Source organism: Opisthocomus hoazin, chromosome 9 (assembly GCF_030867145.1).
Source record: "Opisthocomus hoazin isolate bOpiHoa1 chromosome 9, bOpiHoa1.hap1, whole genome shotgun sequence".
In the NCBI taxonomy this organism is placed as follows: domain Eukaryota; kingdom Metazoa; phylum Chordata; class Aves; order Opisthocomiformes; family Opisthocomidae; genus Opisthocomus; species Opisthocomus hoazin.
The window spans coordinates 14,754,481-14,782,089 of NC_134422.1; the positions used below are offsets into that span (position 1 = coordinate 14,754,481).

General features: G+C 39.2%; 2 protein-coding genes across 7 annotated transcripts in view; both read right to left on the minus strand.

Annotated features, from left to right (window-relative positions):
* EPB41L5 (erythrocyte membrane protein band 4.1 like 5) overlaps positions 1 to 7,658 on the minus strand; it is a 60,407-nt gene extending 52,749 nt beyond the window's left edge. For 2 of the 3 annotated variants that reach the window (XM_075430588.1, XM_075430586.1), the window contains exons 1-2: positions 7,564 to 7,658; positions 6,608 to 6,792 (exon numbers count right to left, since the gene is read on the minus strand). In XM_075430588.1, coding sequence (XP_075286703.1) covers positions 6,608 to 6,787 — 180 coding nt within the window. In that variant the 5' untranslated portion in view covers positions 6,788 to 6,792; positions 7,564 to 7,658. Of the gene's footprint in view, positions 1 to 6,607; positions 6,793 to 7,109; positions 7,194 to 7,563 lie in introns of those variants that run through there. The other variant, XM_075430587.1, reaches the window with a different exon arrangement.
* Positions 7,659 to 11,149: 3,491 nt separating this feature from the next.
* PTPN4 (protein tyrosine phosphatase non-receptor type 4) overlaps positions 11,150 to 27,609 on the minus strand; it is a 116,540-nt gene continuing 100,080 nt past the window's right edge. For 3 of the 4 annotated variants that reach the window (XM_075430582.1, XM_075430584.1, XM_075430581.1), the window contains 5 exons: positions 26,904 to 27,050; positions 24,707 to 24,835; positions 23,079 to 23,227; positions 19,778 to 19,913; positions 11,150 to 17,206 (listed from right to left, as the gene is read on the minus strand). In XM_075430582.1, the coding sequence (XP_075286697.1) occupies positions 17,120 to 17,206; positions 19,778 to 19,913; positions 23,079 to 23,227; positions 24,707 to 24,835; positions 26,904 to 27,050 (648 nt within the window). In that variant the 3' untranslated portion in view covers positions 11,150 to 17,119. Of the gene's footprint in view, positions 17,207 to 19,777; positions 19,914 to 23,078; positions 23,228 to 24,706; positions 24,836 to 25,451; positions 25,563 to 26,903; positions 27,051 to 27,609 lie in introns of those variants that run through there. The other variant, XM_075430585.1, reaches the window with a different exon arrangement.

A 27,609-nucleotide genomic window follows, 5' to 3' on the forward strand; every position in this document is an offset into this window, starting at 1 on the left:
CTCAGTAGGAGAGTTACCATTCCTATTCACACCAGTTTCCTCTGAAAGACCCCGTTTATTCCTGGAGAAGCCAGGGACGCCTACTCACAGCTACCCAGCTGCTAGGGTGTCACCAGTGCAGGTCTGCAGACCACGGCAGTGCGGGAACAGCAGATCAGTATGCCCATTTTTTGTGGAGTTAATCCCCCTTCTCCCAAGTGACGCGTTTCAAAAAATAAGCCACGAAAAAGCTCCAACAGTGAGTTTTTAAAGGAAAAAGATTTAATCTCAATGTCATGAAAACAGTATCCATAGGTAACACCAAGATTTGCTGGAGAACTGGAGGGTTAAAACCCCTTATCTTTACACAGGAGTTTTAGAAGTACTCATTATTTGTATCACCCTGATCTTGTTATGGCTTTAAGTACGGACCTACAAACGGACTTGCTCCTCTCCTCAAACTCCAAGCATCAATCTTTCAAATAACTTTTCCAAACTCTCCAGTCACTTTTCTCCTTCATCTAAAGATGCTACCAGCAGCAAAACACCAGCTCTGCTTTTCTCTCTGGTTTATCCCCAACCTTTGACAAACATGCGCCATATAGTCTTATACCAAGTAAAACGCCCTGTATGCTGGAAGGCTGCAGAGAATAATTTCTGCCTCCAGAGGCAGAGCTTGTCAGTTCTTCTATTTACTCAATCTGTCCCAAATATAAGAAGATAAGCATTTCGGATTAAACATTTTGTTCTGTCATTCTCTGGGGAAAGAAAAAAGCACCTCCCAAAAATCTTTCTAAAGAATTGATTTCAATACCTATTAACAACTGTATGCTTATTAGGATAGTGTATAGAAGGATTTTAACATTACGTGCTCAGGCTTCTTGACCCTATACTTAAAAAGGTAAAGATTCGAAACATTCATACTTGTCAGTTTGTTTTGCCAGAAGTCTCTTTATTTTTCCTCTCCCAGAAAGCTTATGTCTTCTGGTCACACATTTGATTTAATCCATTTCTGAGTCTATTTCCTAACACTCTTTCTGATACAGAATACAGCCAAACTGCTTGTCCAGCATCAAGGTTTAGAGATTAAATTCCTCCCCCCAGTAGATTCTCAAACATTTCACTTTTATTTGGTGTTCCACCTGCAGGTTTCTCAGGAGCAGCCTGGTTACGAGCCTATGTGAGCCTCAGCCTTTGACAGAGCTCTTTGCAGCGGCAGTTCAGCAGGAAAGCAAGGCTTCAGACAAAATTCACTGTTCCAAACCTTCGGGCAACTAAACCAGCCCGCAGCACCATGCCCAGAAACACTGCAGGACGCACAAATGACCCTGACAGCAGCCACCGCTCGCTTCCAGGGGCTCCCTTCCTCCCGATCCAACCCTGCCAGGGCATCGTGCGTCGCAGGAAACCGCAAATGCTCTCCTGCCGTTAACCCAGAGCGACGGGACTCCCAGCACGACGCGGTACCGGCACTCTGCGATTCTGCTGCTGCTCAGAAGTGCCGAAATGAGTCGGCACGCACCGGGTGTGTCCTACATTCAGTCTCCATATGCATTTAAATCCGGCACCCCAGGAAGCACTGGATCAGCCTGCACTACGGCTGGATGCCCTTCCACCACGCAGGCAGCACCTCTGCTCTGCAACGCTCAGCTCGGGATTGATTTGTCCAGTTTCAGTCCCCTAAAGGTCTTTCAGTAGTTTCAGCAAATAGTCAAAAGCATTTCAATGATACACAACAAAGACCACACGGGAAAAAAGTTTTAATCAAAAACTTCATAGTCTTAACACACATACACACAAGCAAATTTTTATTTACTCATTCCTTTTGCCAGCTGAGCTTTATTTTGAAAATTTAAAAAGCCAGCCTTGAACACTAAAATTACTCATTTTATTCAAAAACTGATTTTCCAACATTTTTAGCATTATTAGATTTTCTTTTTAATCAGCACCTGTGCCACAGACAGCATTCTGTATTTCATATTTACAGCTACAAATATTCGGCAAGTAGCCACAAATATTCTACAAGCTCGTAAAAAAAAAAATAGAGTGGATTACTGAGTAAAAAAACTATCACAATACATCTCTGATCTTGTAGTTGGATCTACACAGATCATCTCCCTTCACTCAAAAAGCCATCAGCACTCCTTAACAGTTTGCTGGCAACGTTTCTAGCATTCCAAATAAATTTCTCAATTTTATTTAAAATAATCATTATAAATACAGTCCTGTATCTTATTTTGTAAGCACTACTCCAAAACTGTAAACAGCTTAGCTAATTCCTGCTATTCTGCAGAGCTCTTGGAATGGTTTATGTAAGACCTTGTTTTAATGATACTTCATTATAATATGGACAAAACCCTCTCATTTTGCAATCTCCATATTAAATTTCATGCATGCATAAGTAGGGAATATTCCAAGACGAAAAGCTACTCAAGAGAGCATCCATTCTCATAATTTGTGCCTTTCACCTTATACCACCAGGAAGCTTTCGCCTAAAACTTAGGCTGCACGTACAGAAACTAGAATACAACTGACACTGTATTATCCATGGGAAGACTATGTAAATCGTGGGTTAAGCAGGGTCAGTTTTTTCTACCGAAACACCCCTGGCTTCCACAAAGTACAGTGCTGCTTCTGTAAGACCCCATACTTATTATCTGCTGCTATTCTAAGGCTGACCTTCTTCCCCCACAGAAAGCTATCCACCAATTTTAAAATACGTGCGTATTCTCAGTGCATCCCTGTAATTTAATTTGCGTTATTTATCTTACCATTTTTCCCCTTTGTCCAGGTTAGCTTTTCGCTCTCCCAGTTATTACTCCAAGTAGCGCAGAATTGACTATCCACAACAAATACTCAATTTTTAGATCTTTTGATTTAAAAATCCTCTGGAGCTCTCCAGTACTCTAAATAGCACCTTATGGGACGTTCTTGACAAACATTTCTGTTCTCAAGTATTTCACAAGCTGTCAGTGACTCCAGTTACAAACAGCTTTCAAGGAAAAACACTGCTGTGATACCCTCTGACTCCCCAACCTGTCTTTCCCTGTGAACCATGACCACCAGAAGAGCCAATGTTCCAGCTGTTGAGGGGTTCCAGCTGTTGAGCCCAGACCGGTACGACCGAGCTGATGGGAGTCTTCAGGTACTGAACTGGGTCCGTTCATGACTTTTGAGCTTTTGGGAATTTCAGAGAATTTAGTTTTGCATGGGAACAGGATTAAAAGCAAGATAGGGGCTGTCAGTGAAGCAGAGTTCTTGTCCCCTCACTGCTTATACCACTAAGCAAACACTCCACCCACGAATCTTAAACAATTAGAAGAAAAAGCACAACCTGACTTGTGTCCAGAGGTGAACTGGAGGTAAGCAGTAAACCAGCATGTATGAGGAACAACATCAACAGCAGCACAGTTAACAGACACCACATATACTGTAAAAACTTTTCATAGACACACACAAAAATAATAAGCTTCTCGGTGTTTTACTAAGCACATGGTAAGTCTGTCAAAATCACTGAATGCACTTGGACAAACAAAAAGCTTCAGAAAAGTGTTAACAGAGGAAGAAAACTACCAGGTCAAAACACAACTTTAGAATCTGAGAGGAATGTGGAGAAAAAAAACCGTACACCTTTCAATCTGCCCCAAAAGAACCCCGGTAACTCACATGAAGTTCATGCCTCCCATTTTGAACACACCAAAGTGACAGTACATAGAATACGTAACACTGATATTCTTCAGTCATTGACACAGCTACATAATAAGTAGATTCTTAAAAACAATCCAGCCTATGTACTGCGTAGGACTGTAGCTTTGAAGAACAGTTCAAGTCAAGCAATTTTATAATTAAAAACAACAGAAGAAATAGAAAAGCAGGCAGATTAAGTGGCTTGACAGACACCACAGGTAAGATCAGTGGGCAAAAAGCAGTTACCGCTCAAATCCTGGCTCTGTGCTTAATAAATTAATCTCAGCTTCATCATTTACAACATGTCCCTTCCATTTCTTTGTCAATATTCACAAGAACATCAGTCTCTGCTGCTTAAAAAGACTCTGAAACATGTTTGGCTTACACGATACTGTTCCCTTTGGTGTTTTTTTTTTTTTCCTTTTCTTTTTTAAATTTAAACAGAAATTCAGCAATCTCAGAGTCAAGTATATGAACGACCATAACTCCAGAACACTCTTCTTCCAGCAACAAATTCATTGTAAGGGTATAGCTCAACAAGCACCTTAAGCACACGTAAGCCTGATACTGCTTCTAAATGCTTTTTCACTACATTTGGGGAGGCACATGGGGAACCAGACTGGAGAATCGCTCCAGCTGGAAACTAACATAACAAAAGTATACCAATTATTTTCAGCCACAGCATTTTCTTGACTTAGCTTACTGCCTGGCTGCCAAAGCAGTGTTTCTTCTGCCAAGGGGTATGCGAAAACAAGGACAAACGCAATAATGAAAGCATCTTTTCTTCCTGTGGCAGCAACAACTTCTGCCACTGTAAAGTATTTATGTAGCCATGGATTAAATAAAGGTATGGCATTCATTCCTGCCAAGACAACTCTTTCTCTGGCAGTGAACTAACCTGTTTGTTAAGTGATTCAGTCTTAAGAAACACCTTCTGTTATATTTTTTCTTAATAAAACAATTTTACAGAACTTAGGCAATGGGACTATGCACAATTGAACTGGCAGACTCAAGGGCACCTCTTCGAAATAACAAGAGTTCATTTTAAACAAAATCTACTTCCAGCAAAGGAACAGAACCAGTCCTGGAAAAGGTGTTAGCTCAAAAAGGACGGTGATTCTCAAGGAAAGTTTTTGCAAAGGAAAAAAAATCTCTCTATATACGCATACATGTATTTTTAATTTAGCTTTAGATTTTAGAAAGCAACGTTGTTTTGCCAGGATTCTGTACCCTTCACTCCATCCCATCTCTCTCCGGCTTTTTTCTTTCCTATTTAAGAGTCAACTCCACAACATGAACGATGCAAGTAGAGACACAAGAGCAAACACATTAAGGAGGCTGAAATGAAACCTTTAATCTACTTTTAATTTATTGTATTTTAATCACCAAAGGAACTGGTACATGTCAGCCACTGATGATGCACCGCAATTACTGCATCTAGCTATGTTGATATGCCACACTTGTTTACTGCTACTCCTAACTTAGGCGTCCACAGACAAGGCTTTATACTGACTTATAAATAAAAAAAGCAAGAGTGAAAAAAGTTTCCTGTAGAAATAAATAGTTACTATTTTGCAGTGACCTAGGTTTTATAGCCCAGATAGCAGGTCACGACACCTCTTCAGGTTCAATTTATGCTCCTCAAAGCCTTAGAAATGTTGTTAGAGGTGCCAAGAATTTGCCTACAGAGCCAACTCCAGCTCTAAAGATTACTGCTCTAGCTACGTTGAGACACCAATCTAAACTTGAGCACTTTTTAAGTGTAACTCTTGCTATAAAGTGTTTGTGGGCATTCCTGGCCTCAAATCAAACATCCTAGGCACTAAGCAGCACTGGATATGTTCACTACAGTGTTTCAGAGATGTACAAATTAGTTTTACTGCCCTCTATAAAGGCCTACTATATAGTCATTTTGCAAATAAAGATACCAGAGTGTTTCTTGAACTCTAGATTACTTGGGGTTCTGGATAGCGCAGTATGTCAACAACACCGCTCAATAATCTAACAAGTTCAGCCTTCCTCACACTACCTAACATTATAAACACTCTAGAATTGTGCTTAAAATAAGAAAGGTAGGAAAGAAAAACCATTTCAAGAACGTCTGCTCCGCACGCTCTCTCTAACCAGCAGCTCCAACATCAGTGCAATTGTTCCTGACGCCAAAACCCTATAGAACTAGTCAGGAGGTCTCGAGACCCACAGCTTCCTAACTCAGCTGTGTGAGCTCAAAACAAATCACTAACAACCACAACGCACAGTAATGGAAAAACAGAGCACATCACCTCCATAGCTACTGTTCATCCTGCTGGCCAAAAACAGGTATATAATTAAGCAGAGCAGAAGAGACACGTGTATGTTAAGGGAGCTTTAGAAATGTAAAACGGTGGCTAACACCTCACTCCCAATAAAGCACTACACTATGAGACAATCCCTGCTATATCATCTGCCCTGAGGAGGGGAAGGAGAATTCTTCTCTTCCCTTCCCAAGTTAGCATGAAAAACTGCATCCACCCCTAACACAAAATCAAAACAAACGAAACACACAGAGAAATTACTGCTAGTACTTCCTCTTCGACAGAGTTACACCAAGAGATTTACCTTCCTTCTCAGGACGCGTACAGAGCTCACCCAAAAGAAATCCTATTCACCCACAACGGTACCCTCCCTATGTTAAGCCCTAGCACAACAATCATCTTAACACGCTAGAAGGCACTCGATGGATGAGGCACAATAACATCTAACGCTCTCTAGTTTCAGCGAATAACAAATTTAACTATTCTTTCAGTACCTTTTTACGAACAGTAACTTGGCAGATGTCAAGACACAGGGTCGGTTGCTGTGACAAAGAGGTATGCCTTCACCTAACTTGTAAACAGCAAAGAGCACCACCAGACTGACGCAAGCCAGCAGTATTTAAAAAACAAACTCGCATGACTCGTACCGGTAAGTCCACGCTGACATCTGTCCCATCCAACAGCGCTACTCGGCAGGTGATGATGGATTTTGCGTCCCCAGCTGCAGGGATGTGGGTTGCAGCTCTCTGGGCCTCTCTCAGCCGCTCCTTCTCCGCATGCTTACGCATAGACCGCCGTCCAAGCGTTCGACGAAAGAAGCTCAGCATCTTTGCTACGAAATACAAAACAGAAAAAAAACACGTTAATGTTAGTTTTTCACAGAAAAAAAAAAAGAAAATAATAGCCCGTACTTAAAATTCTCAGAAAATGCCAGACTTTGATAAAGAACTGCTAGAGATTCAAACTAACGCTTCACTTCTTTGGATTTACATACCCCCAGTCTTCGGCTACTTTGAAAAAAAACTCAGCTCAAACCTTTGCCGGCAGTTGGGTGATTTTTAGGACAGGCTGCAAGCACCTTAGGGAGAACACAGCGATGGTGTAGCTCTCCCACACCTAACTGCAAGCTTTCATTAACACAAACGCTACCGCTCTCTCCAACGAGACGGCGATGCTCTTCCGCAGCTGGAAAGCAACACCGAGCCGCAGCCCGCTCCCGCGCTCCGCCTCCCTCATCGAACAGAGCCGCGAACGACCCTTCCCGCCCCGGCGCCTCGCCCGCAGCCCAGGGAGGCGGCGCGGAAAGGCTGCGCCGAGGCTCCCGCCGGCCCAGCAGGGCGGCCCCTGCCGCTCACCGGCACCGCGGCCCCCGGCCGCCGCGGCAGGCACCCGGAGCTCGGCCGCCAGTCAGCCCGCAGCCCCCCGCCCCGGCAAGGAACGGCCCCCGCCCCGCTCAAACCCCCCTCCCTCCCCGGGCCACGCCGGCCGGGCGCCCCCGCCCCTACACAACGCCCCGGGACCGGCGCCCGCCCCAGCCGCGGCCCCGCTCCCCGCCGGCCTCGCCTCAGGGGTCGCGGCCGCGGACCCTCCCCGCGCCCCTCACCTGGCGGGCGGCCCCGCGGCCCGGGCGGCAGGAGCGGCGGAGCCGGTGGGAGCGCGTCCCCGCTGCGGCTCCTCAGGGCCCTGGGGGCGGCAGGGGGGGCGGTGAGGGAGCCCCCGGCAGAGGGCGGGCCTCCGAAGATGGCGGAGCGATGCGGGAGGCCCTTAAATGGGCAACGACTCGCCCTCCGTCTGCTCCCGTCCGCGCTTACTCACCTGGCGGCTTCCGCCGCTGCTTTCTCCCTCTGGGCGCAGGAGGAGAGACGGCGCAGGGGGGCGGCGGGGCAGCGAAGCGGCCGGGCGGGTGGCAAGGAGCTCGCTGCTCTTGGCGCCGCGCAGCGAGGGCAGCGCCCCTTTAACGGGGCGGATCCCGGGGGAGAAGGGTCGCCCCCACCCCGAGCCAGGTGGTTTCGCCCAGCAGAGCGCCTCCGCGAGGCGCGGCGCGGCCCACGTGCTGCCCGGGGAGGGGCGGGGAGGCGGGAGGCAGCGCGGCTCAGCCCCGGGCCGGCACACGACCTCACCAGCGGCCGGGGAGGGGGGGGGAAGGGGGCCGCGGCCGCCCGGAGGGAAGGGCTGCCCGGTGAAACACGGGCGCTCCGGAAGCCCTGTGAGGAAGGGGCCCTTCGTCTTGAGCCTTCGGCATGGCTTTCACGTTATTTCGCCAAATTCCTGGAATTTTTGCTAAGAGGTAGCGAAGTTTCCCTGGGCGGTTGAGGCAGAACTGCAGCAAGGCCTCGGGAGGCCGGCGGTGACCAGGAGCCTCAGGCAAACGCGCTCCCCAGCGCTTCAGAAGAAGATCGCCCCTCTCCTCCTTGCCGGAAAGGTGACTGCAGCAGTGCATGAAATATAGCAGAACCACCCACAAAGGAGCACTCACATTTACACGCTGAAAGACGATCACAGGAGAGACGGTGATGACAAAACGTGGTTTGTACTCTCAGGTCCGGTGGAAATAGTCCCAGTGATCCACACTTTCATGTTTTTTCTGACTCCGTACTCCAGTCTGAGGGGAAGAGCCAGGCTCACTGGCATTAGCCACAGCCGCGGCAGACAGCTCTCCTTGACTGTATTGTTGTTTGTTGGTGTTTTTTGAGTACATCAGTACTTCTGTTTGGGCTAGTATTTGAGATCTCCAGCCAGAAAACCTCACAAAGGCAATACAAACTCTGCTTGCAAAGTATAGCGCCAGCTAACAGAGACGCTGCTCCGGGTAAGCGAGCTCCAGACCCCTTCAGCATCCCAGGATAACTGGGAACCCAGTCTGCGCACCAGCCTGAGGAGGTCCAGGCTTTGGCTTGCACTGGGACCGTTTTTGCTAACTGTAATGCAACATTTTCTACCCTTGTCTGCGAAACCCGGGCTGAGATAACTGGTTACTCGCCCGCCACGCAGGGGAATGGGCAGAGTGAAACCCCCATCAGTACATTGCTACGGCAAAATCAGCTCCGCTGCCCAAATATACATCAAGGTGTCTCGATGTCATCTGCTACAATGGCAAAAAAAAAAAAAAGCTTCCAGGTAATTGCCCGGTATTTGCTGGCTATTTTAAGTGTCTGTTATTTTAGCACCCCTGTGCTGAGCACAGAGCAGTCAGCCTGCCGCAAGTAGGAGGTGCAAGGCAAGCTTAGGGGAAAGGCGAGATTCGGGTTCATGCCTGGTTATTTACTCAGGAATATAAATCACAAAACAGGGGGATTTAGATACTTTTTATCAGAGGAGCAGGGACTACGCTTGCTCCTGGTAGTCTTGTCATGAAATACATGTGGGAGCTTGCAATACAGTTCCCAAAGGAAACATACAAAATCTTACTATATTTACAGGGGGAAAAAAAATTATCTTGGAGGTTCTCAGGTATCTGATGAATTCTCAGTGCAGATCAACTAACTGATCATTTGCACAACAAGTATGCTTAGTTTTTAGTGAAGATCTCTGTCACATAAATGGCAGCCTCCTTGCCATTCAGTCTACACCAATTCACGTTTTCCTTAGACAAAGCATTTAGGAGAATAAATTACCCGATTCTTAGAGGTTGTCCCGAAATTTTCTGCCAATCTTCAATTATTTCCTCAGATTGAGCTTCCTTCTACCCTGTCACTCACAAGCTCCCTTGTCACCACCAAGATCTCCGTGATTCCCAGCTTCCTTGTTGTAGCTTCAGTGACACAAACATTTTTGCTCATTTTTGCTCTTCTTACTTCACATCAGCCTCATGGTACTCTTCATGTAATTACAGCCTGCTCCTCCCTCACTATTTGCTACTCGGACACAGTCCAGGTGTAGTAAGTTGCAACTGTGGTATCTGCAACTTGTCTTCTATCCAGTCTTCCTATTCCAGTTTAAACAAATCTCTTCCTATTTAATACCTTCTTCTAACTTCTGTTTCTCTCCTTGAATGCTTTCCCAGTGGTTTATCCTTTTGTACTCCAAATCCAAACACCTTGTCTTCACTTTTAAGTCCTACGTTAATCAGTCAAATTAAGAACATACGGGTCTGTCTCTTTTCTTAGACTCTTAACCCCCCCCTGAGATCTTTGTCTTGCATCTTAAGTCCTTCCATCATCTTTTCCTACTTTTGCTTTGAACATCCCCTCACTTTTTGGCAGCAAATATTTCATCACAGGCTTCCATCTGGAATTTTTGTTCTTCACACCGGTATTCCTCCTGCCCTCAGTTATGTGATCAAACTATAATCTCTGTTGAACACTGTCTCCAGAACACTCACTGTATAAAAGATAAATAAAGAGTTGTTCTTCCATTAGAGCAAAAACTGCAGTATATATTTTCAGGTAAAAAACTTTGGCTGATAACTGTCATGCTGCTTCTGTAGCCAAGATATTTCCTTCCTGATAATTTAGTATCCTCTTCTAGTGCTCCATCCATAGGGCTGTATTTATGACGTACAATGTCAAAAAGTAAAACACAAGATGAACATTCTCTGGCATCAGAAGCGTATAAGAGTGGCATAGCAAAATCACGTGTACAGTAACAAGAAAATTGCAAAAAATAATGAACTTTAAATTACTAAAGCACATCTTTATTTTGCAATTAAACAATTAAGATCCACAAGTAAACTATATATATATATTTTCAAGTCTGTACCTAGACAACTATTTGTCAACTGAAATTAAATATATCCACAAAATATGCATAACAGCATTTTTTCACATAATAGAATGAAATTTTACTTAAAACTAAAACAAGACTTGTTAAATGTTAATTAGCATATTTATCCTGGGAACTGCTGGTTTTCGGTAGAAGTTAGTATATCATTTTAATGGCAAGAAATTTCATTTTATCAAAATGAGGACAAATACATAAGGCCCTTTAAAGCATACAGTAGCTGCAGTGACAAAAGCTGAATTTATTTTCACATTGTCCAGTGTTGACCAATTTCAAGTTTCCATCATTTTCAATCAGCCACCCCAGCTGTTTAGCCAAGATGTTGCATTTAGTCTTGTTGGTTTTTCTCCTCCCTCTCATGTGCTTTTAAACAAATTTATAGGCAAAAGTCTACTTACGGGAAGAACCTTCCCATCGCCCCAACTATTAATCAAGATACTCAAGAGTTAGTCTAAATAACAAAAGAGCAATTTAACTCTGAGATTATTTACTTCACACTTGCAGTCCATCATTCAGCAGTATGAAACTGAGATGAAATTTGACAACCAAAAGCCACAGCTGGAAACGCAAATTAATTACCAGAAGAAACTAGCAAAAAACATTGCCACCATCTGATTGTTAATAATGATCTGAATAATGTTCTTCCCTTTGTATTTACACATAGTATAGCACCTGTTACAGAAAAAACCCCACCCAAATCTCAAACAGCCCTGTCAAATTGACTGGTTAAAATGGAACCACTGGTAAACGAACCAAACCAAATGGAAAACAAATCTGGATACACTGGATAAAATAAAACCTTTGTTTTCTTACCTTAATTCTCCTGTAAGATTATTATGGGTTGTTACTGTGGTGCCCCAATGTACTGAGATAATTGCACTGGATTGTTTATTGTCTAGTCTTTGTGGATATATTCTAGTTAAAGATAACAACAGCTTAATGTAAACTGTTTAACCCTTTCACTCATGTCTTCGGCCCCTGGCCTAGGAGTAAAAGGGTGACAACTTCTTTAAACTTTGTTGTGCATTACCTTTACTTATCAATATTCAAATAAGTTAAGTAAAAAACAAAAATACTGATTTCCAGGTAATTGATCTAATGTTAAAAAATAATGCTTAGCAGAAACATTTACAGTAAACATAGCTAATTTGCAGCTAGCTGAGAGAGATCACAGAGATAAATGTATGAGTACCCTGTAGTTTCTATTTGCACCTTTTTTCCTTTTTTTTTTTTTTTTTTTTAGAAATGCAAGCTTTATATTCTTTTTAAGACAGGGAAATTGAGATGATAGAATTATTAATATCGTATCCATATCTATTTTCTGAAAGTCCCTCAGAAACACATGCGCAATAAACCAGAAGTGGTTGGAACAACAGAAAGCATTCGTACCAGGGTGTAATCCAAATCATCTCTGTACAGAATCCCATTAAGCATCTCTCTCCAAACCCAATTTATTTTGTCCAATAGTTCAGTCAGTAGTAAGCATGAGATAAAGTGCTACTATTCAAACATCAAAACACTTTGAAAAAAAAAAATCACCCTTTAAAAAGTGTAAGCTTGCTAAATACGAAATAACATAACCACCAAACTGTCAGCCAGTCTGTGAAAACAGAGTTTATGCTATAATACGCTAGAATGATACATATTTTAGTGGTGCTTTTTGTCTTTTTTTATTTTTTTTTTTTTTAAATGAGGCTACTGGTTCAAAGCCATCAAAAAGTCCGTATTTTTTTTAATTGAAAATTTCAGCATTTCTTAAGTGATTTATCTCAAATTTTTACCATTGAGCTCTCAATGAGCAAAACACGCCAAAGCCAACAGCCAGAGCTTACATCTTATGTACCAGTTAAAAACTTGTAGCCAGAGAAGCCCTACAAACCGAAAAGATACACACTCCTGGTAGCAACCAGCACAGAGGTAAAATCCAGTGATAACAAACTGGCCTTGTTTGTAGACTGCTAAACAAAACAAAGCAAACAAAATCAGTTTCAATTTATAACTGCAATGGGATGAGACTGGACAGAACAGTTACATTCAAACAAACCACTCTCCCCTTGCAACAGTTTCCCAATCACCGCTAATTATAATCCCTGCAGTTTCAAGCAAGATCCACGTCTAATCAATGAATATGTTTTTACCAGATGTTGACACTGGATCCTAGCACTAAATGTAGCAATGGAAAAGAGCTTTTCTAGTCTCAGGACAAAAGGTGGGTAATTAAATTTGCAAATACACCCAGCCAACCACGGATCTGAGATGCGAGCTACAAAAAGACAGCAAGGGACATTAGAGGGCACTGTTCCTGTACTTTGTGGAAGTCCAAATATGCAAAATTTTAATTTGGACCATAACCCTTTATCCTCAGAGGCTGAAGGTCTTGAAGATTGCCTGCGTAGTGGCTCTACAGTCAAAACCACAGCATACGTATTGGACAATCTGCTTTTGCTTGGAAATGGTGGATCTGTAGAGCTTTTCATGCTCATGCAAATCCCCTGAGCCATCAAACATCACCCACACACCTGCACACACACTGCAGAAGCATAAAAGTATCATGTAATTCAGCTCCATGGCACACAGGGAGCTCCAGCATCTCTATGCCTGACCGTCTCTACTTCCCATCTCCATGGGCAGTGCAACTGCAGCAGGTTTGCTGCGTTTTGGCCCTTACACAGGTACAATGAAGCTTTTTGGAAGGTCTCCCTGGAAAGTTGCTGGCTACACAGGTTCCATAACAAACTCCTCATGTTCCCTTATCTCCCAACTGCTTTCTCACCCTTTTTCTAATAGATGGTGTGCCAGACTGTAATCAGATATTCTAGAAGAAGTGTTATTGCTTTATCTGTGTGGGACATAAGCTTTCAAGATTTAACAGAAAAGTGTGGAAGAAATGTCAGCTAGTATTAAACACAGTGAGAAAAAAACCCTAGGCTTTCTCTTCTTCATAACTGGGAGAGAATATAAAAACAAAATGCATAAAAGCAGTATTGTACTGCTTAAGACTTGCAAGTTATTTAAAACACCATATGCTTCCAAAATTCAGGCTAAATGAATTCTTCGGCTCTCAGTTATCTGGTACACCTAAAGCAATATTTCTCAAAGTGGATTGGCTGACAATCTGTAGGCGATTTATTAAACAATACCTACATCTTATTTCATATTTAGCAAAGAAAAAAAATGCCCCCAAAAGCCCCCACTAGAGCCCCATGTCTTTCTACTAAAAAACCCCTCCAAATTCACTTCTAACAAGAGATGGTAGTGGTAGTTTTCAATCTGAACCTAAAAGGAAAACTAAAGTATTAACATTATACATTGGCACAAAATTGTCATAATATTGCTCTTATTTACAAGAAAAACATTTTTTTTTTTTTTTTTTTCTCTTTTCTAAACTGGATTTGTATTATGGAAGTGTTACAAACATACTCTTTCCCACACCCACCCAACATTTTTCCTAATCAAATGGTATGAAAATAATTATTCATAAAATCCAACAGTCATAACACCAATCACGTATAGATCTATAGGTCATTACGTCTGAAAGATACATTCATGTTTTGTACAGCATGAAACATACAAAAACTTCTTTAAAAAACTCTTAAGGATGATACAGATCTTCATAACCCCAAGGTAAACTATTTAGCAGTTTTGCTTTTTTTTTGGCCATATAAAAATATTTTAAAGGCCATTTATACCACAACAGGTAGAAACATTTGAATGCATGATTTATGGTGCAGAAAGGCTTCGATGCTATTCTCTTTCCCAGTCAGTTTTTGGTTACTGCTGTTCTGGCTTTGAAGAAGCCCAAAAGCCACAGAGTTGCTGATGGACAATAATCTAAGAAAAGTTACTTTGTTCCATTTTTTTTCCCAGTGCAACTAGTTAATGCACTAGAAATCAGCTAAAGTCAGTGCAGAGGAAGATTTTGAAGAGACCTATGATTCTTGCCTGTCTTTGTAATCAAAACGGTAATGACAGATGACCAATAAATATCCCACATGTAATTGTGGTATAAATGGGTCTTTTGAACTCAAACTGCTTTGGCAACTTTACATAGGAATATTTAAATATGTGACATAGCAACACTATATAATGTTATAAACTCCACGTCTGATTCTCCTCAGAAAAAAGGTCAAATTCTATTTTCATTTACACCTTGACTACGAAGAAAATTTATTTCAATGTAACAAATGAATTATTTTAATTTTTTAGACATCAAGTGCTGATTTTAAAATAAGCTTCCAACTGGCTGGCATCTCAGCTAACAATCTTGTCACATGGAAGTTAAAGCTCATACTTTCCTAAAGAATGTTCTTTTGCTGCAAATGGCTTAAAACAAAACTGAGATTAAAGCTACCTTATTACTCTTTTTCAGTTTATCAGATCCAGAAATTCTTGTAAGATTCATTTTTCACTGAAGGATAATATTGATTTAAGCATCAAATCTAGAAATATAAGCAATAGGGCCACAGGCCACATAATATTATTTTGTTTTCTAAAAATATTTAAAACTCTATCTTCCATTTGGCATTGTGGTTGACATTTATTACTATGTCATATGTAATAAGGATTTCACTTTGCCTGAATCCCTGTTCATGTAATAGTTCATAACTGATATCTTTCAAATGTCCATAGAACACAGTATATTATATAATATAATTCTTCAATAGTTAAAAATTATATAGTGTAGAACTTTCCATTTTAATTCTATGCTCTATATAGCTTACAACAAAATTTACTGGATAAACGTTTTCAGGAAACCAATACAATAAATTAAAACTTTTAAATAGAGGGCACAAAGTTACGTTGTCACAGGGCAGTCAAAGAAGTGACTGATTTTTTCTTACAGTATATTACACTGGACACCTTGCTTCTGACTTGGTTTCTCCTATGCTGGAAAAATATTGAAAAAATGGGACATTTATGTATCTTTAGTATGAGCTCAGATACTGTATCAGACAGACATTTCTTACAAATCTTCTACCTACTGAAATAAGAAGCAACCCATACAAACTGGAACAATTTCGCACAAGCATAACAGAAGGTGACTGGGGTCATTACGGAATTAAAATAAAGTTCTGGGACAACTTCATAGTGTTCTCCTCCCTTCCCCCCTACCCAACCAATAATAATAACAAAAAAAAGGCAGACCTGTACGAACATGGCTTGAAATCAACTATGAGGACTTAAAAAGTAATCGGTTAGCAGATAATGGCATTAAATCACATCTGATTTTAAGTTCAACTTAATTATCAGTGCTATTAAAGAGTTATGTTCTAAGACAGCTATTCTCAATAAAAGGATAAAACAAAGTATCAGCTTCTAATGACCTACCAGCATTTCATAGTAAGCTGCTAGTAAGTTACTAGTTGGAAGGAACGAAGGAATGTGTCAGATTTTTCACATAATTACAATGCAGCAGCATACAATGCTCATTCATTAAGTTGGCAAGAGATGCTTTTGCTACTAAGAGTAGCACACAGGTACTTGTATAAGGGAAGGGGGGAATGGTATTTCCATGACCCCTTGTGGTAACACATTCCAAGCACCAAGGGCATTTTTTTAAAATCTGAACCCATTAAGATAAATATGACAGGACAATACCACCCCCACAGAATCATGAGTGCCTTTCACTGGATGTACGCTGTAAGTCTCAAGGCACTTAAGGGGTTAATACATAATGCATGCACTAGTTCCCATCACGTAATCTTAAGTCACATGAATCAGAATACACCAGTGTATGACACACGAGCTGTGTCAAAGAAATGCTGTTTATTTTTTTTTTTAATTTTTTATTGTTATTATTTTGTACAAGATGCTGGTAAGTGGGCATTATGCAGCTACTGCTGGGTTAACACAGACGCCAGCTTTCCTCTAACAACCAGCTGGTCTCTAGTAAGGGTGTAGGACAAAGTGTGCTGCATCAGTAGGCAGTGTGTATCTATCTAGTATTGGCAATATTGCTAATGTTGTAAAAAACAAAACAGTGAGAGTCTGTACATAGTAAATAAACCTAGCACTGGAAAAAGACCATGGCTTAGTGTATTTTTTCATTTGTTTTTCATTTTAAGAGACATAAGAGTAAAACAGAGTGAAATAATTCCAAGCCTTGTTTGTAGCAATTCAACCAGAAGCGCAGTATATGGCACTACAATGAAATATCGTAGATTACCCTGAACACAATTAGTTCTTTCAGTTTATGGTTTGTTCGGAGCAAAGCACGAAAATAAAGTCTTCAAACAGATGAAGGTTAGAAGAGTTTCAGAGACTGATTTTGTTTCAACGTAAAGTGCAACAGTGCTGAAGTTTTCAAAAAGTCCTTTGTCGATTCTTTGCTGTACTTCACTATCATTTCCTGCAAGCAGTATCATGGCACAAAGAATGTTGCCAGTTCATTATAGAGGACAAGATTCCTCAACTGATATCCTAGTTTTTTTTTTTCCTCTTTACTTATGCAGTGATGCTTGTAAAGGTTTAATAAATCCTTCTTCATACACCTTCAGAATAGCTTCACATACAAATCTGTATTGACTCTGAAAAGGAAAGTAGATTCCGTAAATTGAAAAGAAACATAATTGAACAATGTTATCTGGAAGCAGAAAAGGCCTCTAAGATTTCCCCATCCCATTCTCTTGACAGGCCAAGAACTGTGCTTCAAAGTTAGTTTAGGAAACACGAAACAACAGGATCTCTATAATAGAACATCTGGTTTCTCAACAGAAGAATTGGATGAGCGACACTTTGAAATATATACCAAAAGTGACACCCACAAAACCAGTACTATTATTACAACATCACCTATTTAGTAATTTTCTGCTGTTCTTTCATTGCTGAAGTTTCACTGACCTGAGGTTTCCACGCACTTAGAGTTAGAAGCTGTAGTTTCAAAGCACTTTTTCACACCTACATCAATTCTGGCATGTTACTGTCACCTTCCTCTCAGAATTTGATAAAAAAGAAAATTGTTTCATGTTTTAAAAAGCCAGAGCTCACAGTTTCTTAACATTCTATAATGTCTAACTCTGCAATGCATTGAAGTCTAGCACTTGCATACGCAGAGGCCGCTAATGTTTTGTTTTAAACAAAAAATAATTTAAAAAACCAACAGTAATCAAATTAGAATATAATGAAAATAAAATGAAATAAAATCACTAGTTTGTAAAGCACCACAACTTACACCAAATACTGCATAATGGTGTACATGCTGGTTAGAAAGCCAGCATGCGTGCCTTTTCAGTGTTGTGGAATATCCTTCTCCATGTAGTAATTAATAATGTCAGATCTTAAACGGACACAGTAACAGATTTAGTAATAGAATTATCATTTACTGTATTGTTGCATGTCTATTCAAATAGTTAAATTTACACATATTTCTGTAAAATACTTATTTTGCCTCCGGTGCTCCCTGAAGGAGACTGAACTCTCCTCACCCGGGACACACAGCAGAGCCCCATGCACAGGGCCATCTTGTGGACACAGAGAAACTTTCAGGATATACAAAATCGGGAAAAGCGTGCCAAAGGAGAAATTATAATTGCTAATGTTTATGAAATCTTAAAAAACAAACAAACAAACACTTCAAGTCTTTTATTGTCTCTTCTCCCTCTGATGCAGTAAACATCTGCATTTCACTGAAGCTTGAAAATTCTGGTTTCTCTCAGAAAAAGTGAGAAGACCAGAAAATATTTAGTACATGCCATGAAATAAATATAATTAAAACTCTTACCCCTGCACCTCCTCCCTTTACTAACACAACTCTCTTCCTTTCTGTGTATGCAAAAGAAAGGTATGCTATTCGTACTGTATAGTCATCACAAACAGCAAGAGCCACCCATTATTGTTTTTCATGTATCGTCATCATCCTCATTCTTCCTGCGCTTGCTGAACTATACAAGTTTTGGTGGAACATGCATATTGGATTGCGGCACTGAATGACAGATGACCTAGAAATGGAGGCCCATATATACTTTTTGTCCGTCTGAATACTCGCTGAAGAACACAAAATGTTTATTCAAATCTGACTAAAGGAACAGCAGCAGGGATATTAAAATTACTACAATGAGTAACTGCCTTCAGGTAATTGTTTGGAGAGATTTGATACTGGATCTAGTGCCTTTTGTCCTTCAAAATACCTTCTCTTTAAATGCTGCATACTGTGAGTAAAACTACACAACTGATTACTGATACAAAAAAATAAAAAACCTGGAACCGGTCAAAGCTTGGAACAAGCAAGTGTCCAGCCCCCCTTTTCTCTTTTGAAAGACAACACAACTCAACCTTTTGACCCTTTTTAGGTATTTTTTTTTTTAATGTAAACACAAACTGCTCTCAGATACACAACACCTGACTGATACAAAGTTTCTAAATCTGTTCTAGAACTTTCACAATCCTGAAATATAACACACTAAAGCAACATCATAAGTATCTCGAAAATATCCAAACATCATAGATCCAGAAAAAATTCTAGCATCTCAAGATACATCAAATGTGAAGAGAACACTAAAAGAATCCTGGTAGCACATTACTTTTTTTAGACTAATTACACTTAAAATTACTTTTGTATACCTCACATCAGATTTAATTACACTGATTTTAAAGATGTCTCTGATTATTGCCCTTGAGTTGAGTCACTACAGGGCAGAGTTAAGGCTTGTTTTCATTAAGACTAAGGCAACATAAAATCACTGAATTGCATCACTGAAGGTTTTTCTTGCATGTCTTGGATCTTTCCGTTTTTACCTTTTATACTATAACCCCTTTCTTAACACCTGGAATTAGGCTCCTGCTTTCTCCACTGGGTATTTTTCACACAACTGAAAATTGGCCCTTTTTGACATTAATTGCCAGGTATCCCTGAAGCAGTTGCTTCTTCTTTCCAGGGCTTTTTTTTAGATATTTAAAGAATTGCTCCTTTACAAAAGGCTTAGCAGCTTACTGGTTTCAGGCAGGAATAAGGCCTGAGGCCATGGCTACAGCTACACCGGGTAAAGGTGATCTCTTTGCAAGATGATCAACAGCAAGTATATTAAAAATCTGTCTAATGATACAAGTAGATACTAGGAAATTATTCTTCTGCAACTTAGAACAGAAAATATGATACTCACAGGTGTTTGGATCATCATGGCTCTTTGATCTCTCATGGTTCTTACAATATCTAATGGATAAACAGGCTGATTGCACTCAATGAGACACATAGCTGTCTCCATAGTGATAAGAACTCCTGTCCGTCCAATCCCAGCACTGAAAAAAACAACAAAAAACCCAAAATGGAAAATTAAATAAAGTGTCTGGAAAACAGTTTATACTTAAAGATCATATGTTCCTTAAAGATGTTGAAAAAATCCCCCAGACTTCCTTCCCAAGGATTCTCACGGTTGATTGTTATAATTCCTATAACTATTAGGGCAGGGGTTAGACAGATTGCATCTGCGCCACTGGAGTCTCCATTCTGCCAGAACAGAGCAAAAAACAATCAGTGCAAAACTGTCAGGCCTTTGAAGAGGAACGATCTTAACCCAGCCATTCACTTGAGCAGAATTTAAAAACAGATACTTATTCAGAACATATAAACCATACTAATACCTAGATGATAACAAAACATTGCGATACGTAGCATACACTGCGCACTTCGTGCCAATTTGACCATTACTGGAATGACTGTCACTGGAATGTTGGGCTGATTTGATAAAACCACGTGTATGTTCTTGAAGTGGTCTGTATCTTCATATTTTAGAATAAGAAACAGAACAGTTACTAGAAACCTCTGGATGACAATAATGATAATTTTCTTAGTATTAAAAAGCACAAGAGAGATCTAACTTGTATAGATTGAAAAGGAATATGTAATAGCAACCTCTTTCAAGACAAGGAAGAACTATAACATACAACTTTGAGTGGCAAAATTGTTGAAAACTTACATGAATCATCTTTAGCTTAAAAATAAATCAAATCTAAAGATTTATCTGCATTGTCCTACATATACATACACTTTTCCACAAGTAGCAATCCTCAAAGACTGAATATTTAACCTTGAACTTGATAATCAGCTTCAAATTGAAATTATTCCCATTCAAGAAAAATATGTTGCACTTTTGAAATAGAAAACCAGTGTTTGTCCATATTTGAATGAAGGACCAAATCCGTATTTTCAAATACCAGCATTATGTCAACTCACACAACTAGTACTTCAGTCAATAAATGAAAGTGTTTGCTTCTAAATTAAATATAAACATTCCAATACTTGAAACTTAATTGTTCTGATTTTGAAGCATACTTCAAATTAAGTGTGGCCAAACTACTACTTGAAATCTTTGCCCAGAAGGTGGCATCAAAGCCACTATATCTTTCAGTGATGTCACGACAATTTTATGATAAGATGTAAATATGCTGGTTATATAAAATTATTCAATAGCATTTTATACTTCTAGAATTTATATGTATAGAATTTACATGCAGAATGCTTTATCTAATTCAGACAGGAACAGTATCTGTCAAAGAACCTAATGATTCATTTTTTAACTTCTAACTATTCAGAGAAGGGCAACAACAATGATGGAAAGCATGATACAGTTTTCATATGATAAATATCAGGTAGGCTAGGACTCTTAAGCTTGGAAAAAGAAATCACTGACTGATGGAGAGGAACACTGAGACAGGACATGAAAATCACGAAGGGCATGGAGAGGATGGGTGGCACACGATCTCTTCCAGAACAAGAATTAGAAACTGTTCAACTAAACTAGTAGGAGCCTTGTAAAAACAAAAACAAACACGTAAACACAAGCTTGGAAACTAGTGTTTTAAGTAGTTCAACATAACAAAAACCTTTCCAATTGCTTAAGGGTTTTGTTGCTTTACAATTGCTCTGGTTTTCTGGTTTTGTTTTTAAACTACTATCGTACAAAAGAAAAGTTTGCTCCATTAGCTACTTGGATTTCCCACGATAAAATTGGTGGCTCAGTTCTGAAAACAAGTTTCACCATTTTGTCGCGTTACTGAACAGACCCTAAAAATAGTGTGCATGCAACATGTGGAGGAACCCCTGGGCTCCTTCAGCTTGCCTCATGAGTGGAATTTGGTTGCACTTCCCAACAGCCAACAAGTTAGGCCAATCAAGTAAATTATGTTGAACTGTGATATTCCCTCTTTCCTTCTGTGAAATTTAAAACTGTTATAAATGTTGGTACTGAAATTATCAGCATGGAGCTGAACTGATGCCTCATTGGGATGAATGAAACTGTTCATACTCTCTAAAGTTGTTCTTCCGGCGTCTCTGCAGACTTGCGCACTTTATACTGTAAAAGTTGTCTTTGGCTGATATTTTCATGCTTTGTTCACAACCATATCAACCAAAGGTATATCAATAATGGAAGTTGAGGAAAAATATCATTTAAGACAGTGGCATTCTGGTACTGGCTTCCCTAGTTAATAAGATTCACCCTGACCAGCACAAAGCAGAAGAGTGAGCAAAACCAATTAAATACAACTTCTGATACACAAAGTGTTAAAAAGAGAAAACATTTCTCTTCCACCTTCTTCAATAAATTTCTAGTTTACTTGTATATTAGATAGTCTTCAAATTGATTTTATCCCTTAAACTGCTCAGCTTCTCTCTGGAACAGGAACGATGCACACCTGACTCAGGAACACTGTCTGGGGAAGTTCGGGAAGTTAAAGGTCAACTTTTATTCACAGAACTGCTCACCAAGAACTGGTATAGCACTTGTTCATTTGAAGACATTTGGTGTGATGAATTATTATAGTTTACTAACTACGTATTTTAAAGGATTAAGATTTTGAAATTTACTATAGGAATGTAGGATGCTATTGAAAACTATTGCACAAAAAAAAAAAACCCAAAAAAAATTTCATGTGTACCTAAAAATCTGAGTAACAGTTATTTTAATTCACGACAAAAGTACATTGTTGAGAAAAATGTGTCATCTTAATGTATGTATCAAAATATCACGTAGCCTAAGACTGCAGACTTGAGAGAAAATATCTTTTATTTGATCATAGCATATACCAGCCATGTTTTCTGCTATGGATTATTTTCATAGTTATTCTGGAGTTTTGTAGATTAGTCACCACGAGAAAAAAGTTCCTAAGTATCTTTTGGCATTTCCGTGAATTGTTGTATAGACTGTCAGCACAAGCATTTAAACTGTAAACAAAACAAAAACCCCAAACCAGCAAAATCCCAGCACAGATCAATGCATGTGGATACTCAAAATTTTGCTTACTGAAACGTGATTGCGATTTTAAGTAATTGTTTAATTTAAATGCTTATATCTCCTGTCATTCCTAAAGCAGATATGTTTATTTCAACAACAAAGCACAGGAAAACTATTTGACGACAAATAAGTTCAGTTTGATGATTTAATAACATTGGAAAAAAATGGATACCTGCAATGAACAACAACAGGTTCTTCTCTGCCAGCCCTCTTCTTCCGGACAAGACACACAAAATCTAGGAAATCACTGGAATCATCAGGAACCCCATGATCAGGCCATGCTATATACTGGATTTGGGTTAGTTGTCGGCTTTCCTCTTTCTAATCGGAAACACAAATGTTATTCAAGGGTAATTCAGGTCCAATTTAAAATAAAAGCCAAAGATAATAAAATAAAATAAAATAAAAAAATCAATGGTACACTTACAGAAACTTGTACCTGTAACAAAAGTAGCTTCACGCAACTAGCAGCACTTTATTAGTGTTAATCATTGCTCATCCTGGATTTTATAATTACATTTTTTCTTAAAAAACAAAAAAGGCAATCTACATATGTTTACATGTTTTAAAAAAATTACATGCCATGTAATAGCAAAGCAGTTCAAGGATACCAATGGTCTATTTGAACACTATACGTACAAGAAGGTGGTAGAATTTTTAGCAAAACAAACTTAACAGAAAGATGTACTATCTTACTAAATCAATGTCAGAACTGGAGTAGGGAGGGGAGAGGCAGGACTTTCAGACATAAAACCTTTCTTTTGGACCCCATCTGAACAAGAGTATTGTTTTGGCTTTATCTGCACCTCTGATTTTATCTAGCATACTATACAGAAGACTCAGAATGACTTTGTTTTCCACTCCCTCCTGCCCCCTTGCTTTAATACCACAAACATAATCTGCCTCTGGTTACTGGAGGGGACAGGCCATACAATCAGTGTAAAAGCAGCATTTCAAAGAACAGGAGTTACTGTATTTCAAATAAACCTTAGTCATGGAATCATTTACAGAGGTTCCAAGGCTGATAACAAATGAGCAATTGTCTCAACAGCACACACGGAAGGAATTATAACTGCAAATTGACTAAAAGGCAGCTCTATAAAACTGGCATCTCATCTGGTAACCCAAGCAGTGAGAAATGAGTATGTGAACTAAATTCCAGATACTCATTTCCAAACGTTTCTGAGATTAAAGTGCTAGCTGGGGAAGCTCTGGAAACTACACATGCCCTGAAAATCATGTAATGCATGTTCAGGAAGGTCCTTGTTTACATGCAGTCACCAATCCCATGTCATCTTTCTCTCAGCAGGATTTACCTTCCATCTACTTGCACATATTTTCCAAGGTGGAATTATTAAGAACTGTTCACCTCTACAAAGACAGATTTTCAGTTCCAATAATGAAATGCCTCTAGTGTCTCATGTTTTGAAAACATTAAGGGAATAACAAGTTTCTCAACTTCTTTAATTATTCTTTTTCTCTGGCCAGGGCAGGAAATACATCAGTAAAGGCTTTTAAGATGAATAATATACATTTTATGTGATTTAAAATCAATTAATATGATTATGGAAACTGAATCCTTGTGATGTTTTGCTAGTGAAAGGTTATCATTCTAAGAGCAGAATTTATACTAGGTAAGTACATGGCAGTATGACTAGCTTTCTAAAGGTTTCTAGAAATAAACAGTTCTCTTTACTTGGATAGGCCACCAAGTTGAAAAGAAGGTCTGATTAAGTAAGTTTTAGCTAGTCTGTAAGGATTCCACAGATTAATACTTAAAAATATATATTGTGATTTTACCTCCAGGTTAGTTAATGTCATTTCTCGAAAGACATAAGCAGGATTTCCTTCTTCTGAATGGCAGGTAATCTGGAAATTCCCATATGATGAGCTTCCTGACGGCTCTGGCCAGTATTGATGGCATTTAACCTAAGGTCAACACATTTTTAAAGATGTCTGCATTTAAATTCACAGAGTATTATTTTCATTCTCTCTAGTTCCTTATACCTTTGTTCATTAAAGACTATTTTGGTAATTTTTGTAATTACTGTTAATTTACTTACCAAATAGACTGTGTTACCTAACTATTGTTTATAAAATAAGGTATCACAGAGATTTCCTGGTTCTCTTTTCAAGAAAACACATGCACCAGCTCTTGAGGTTAGTTTCACTGAAGATGGATGCCTTTGTAATTCGTTTTTTTTCAAATGGTAATGAAAGTTATTGATAAATACTCCATCTTAAGACTTGAATGACAAAGATGTTGCTTTCTACACATTTCTGATCCTCTAAAATCTCATGTTCTTAAAGCACATTTATATGCAAAAAGAATAAATGAAAAAAGGAAATAAGCAACAAAAAAGTTGCTGAAGTAATGCAGAGATTCGGCGGATGCAGACAGTAGACTTCAAAGACTCTTGATCAAGTCATCAAATGTGAATGAAAACTTTGAACACTAAGCTTTTCAGATACATTGCTTAAATGCCTAATTACAGAGGTCATTTCAGCTCAAGTGTACTTTTGTTTTTCCAACCCACCTGGCGATTCTTTAAGAGCAGCCAGATTTGCAGACTTCCTGCTCCACTGAGACATCCCGGCATGCAGTGGGATAGTGATGTCAGTAGCCTCATGATCAGCTTTAGAGCAGGGAGTCTGCCTATGGGTATAAGATAGATAAGTCCTTTTATTTCATTATTATGCAGCTCTCCAAAGAACTCCACAAATATCATTATTGAAGGGGTGGGGGAACCTCAGAGAACTGCTATTGCAAGTCTGTTCTTAGCAGATCTGCAAAGAAAACTCAAATTAAAAGGGCACTTGTACTGAAATTTCCTCTCATCATGTTTATTTGGGAGCAGGCAGCATCATGCTAACACTGAGTCACTGAAAAATGGTTTAAAAATGCTGCAACTCCCCTTCAATTACTTTAATTATATTTAGAAACCTGACATCCCAGCAAATATATGGTTATTAAAAAGTTAGAATATATACAGACAGCTGAACTACAGTCTGAGTTGATCAGAACACCCAAAACCTATTGTAAATCCAACTTCAACAGAAATCCTGAATGTTGAGAAATTCCACTAAACCATTATTCCAGACTGTCATTTCTGTCCACGCGCTCAGCCAGCCAGTGCTACTGTGAATGCTCTAGACTATAAACCCAATAACTCTGGAATTACACTGTGTGTATGACCAGATCTGATTGTTTTGCCTGTCTCCAAAGGACGATGCTGCATAATAAACAAAACTATTAAGGAGAAACTATACCTTAAAAAAAAAGAAAAAATAAACCTCAAAACCGAACAAACCACAAAAGACACCTGAAGCCTTTTACAGCACCACACACAATTATTTTTAGTAATTTATAACTCTTAATTACTTTATACTAGTACTCTTACATATTTTTGTATCGAAATGACTTAAAGTACAGTGATTCTTTCTTTCATGTGATTGAATAAATATTTATAGCCACAGAAGAACATTTTATGAAAAATTTTACATTTCAAGCTTATCTAGGATGTTCTTAAAGTCAGCCATCCAGTCATGGGAACTTTACACTACGAAGCTGTCTTAGGCTGCCTTAAAAAATTAATCTCTCTACATACTGAAGAGCTAATCTACAAAAACTGATGAAACTTCTTGGAGTTCCTTCATTTGAAGTTTAGAGAAAAAAAATCCTGTTAAGGTAAATTCTAGTTGCTTTTTACTTTACAATAAAAAATCAAACAAAGAAGCCTAAAAATATTTTAAGAAATATGTGAAGACTTCAATGTATTTCAGAACTGAACAAAGTTTAAATATTAGCTACATTAACAATACCAGCAGGTTTAAAATGTAAGAGTCATCATTGCAACAGTACTAGGATTGCACTGTCCTTATGAAAAAAATCATATTATATGTTGTAATAGTATATTCCTCTAATCTTTTAAAGGCAAATCACAAACAGATTTTTAGAAGATTATGCAAGTAGTACTTAAGGAAACCTTTTACTTACTCTGCCCCGTTCAACTTGAGTCGTTAACATTACAACCATAGATGAGCCTTGTTCCCAAGTCATCTGCCAAAAATCAGGACAAGTGTTCGGTAATGGACCTTGACAAGCAATGTACTGGTTTATTATTGTGGAAGAAGGGATTTCCATCTAAGAGAAGACAAAGTCATTATTTTGATTCCAACAGCAAATGTAAATCAGACATCAGACATTTAGCATTTAGTAACTAATACATTTAAAAAGCCTCAGCTATATTAATTCTATTTATCATGAGCTAGTAAATACGGATTGGCACAGATAAAAATTCTTCAATGTGTTTCACATAAAATTATTACAAAGGTCCACATACACTGCACATATTAACTGACAGTTACGTAGTTGCCACAATCAAGATTAATGGTCGAAAAAAGAAATGATAGACCAGGTGGCAAACAATTCAGGTGCAAACATTTCATGCTCTGCGGGTTTTTGACACTAGCTTTCAAACTACTGGTCTTGGAATGTAATTTTCTGGGTTTTGTGCCTGAAAGGAAAAGTAAGCAGCTGTACTTTTTTGTTGCTACAGATAATTAAAAAAAAATAAAAAAGATGTCAAAGCAAGTGCTGCCAGATTAAACTTTACTGATATTGAACTCTACTGCCACATTACCAATCAGAACAGAAGAATGAATTCCTCCTGTAGACTGTTAGTTTCTCTTAGCATTTTTTC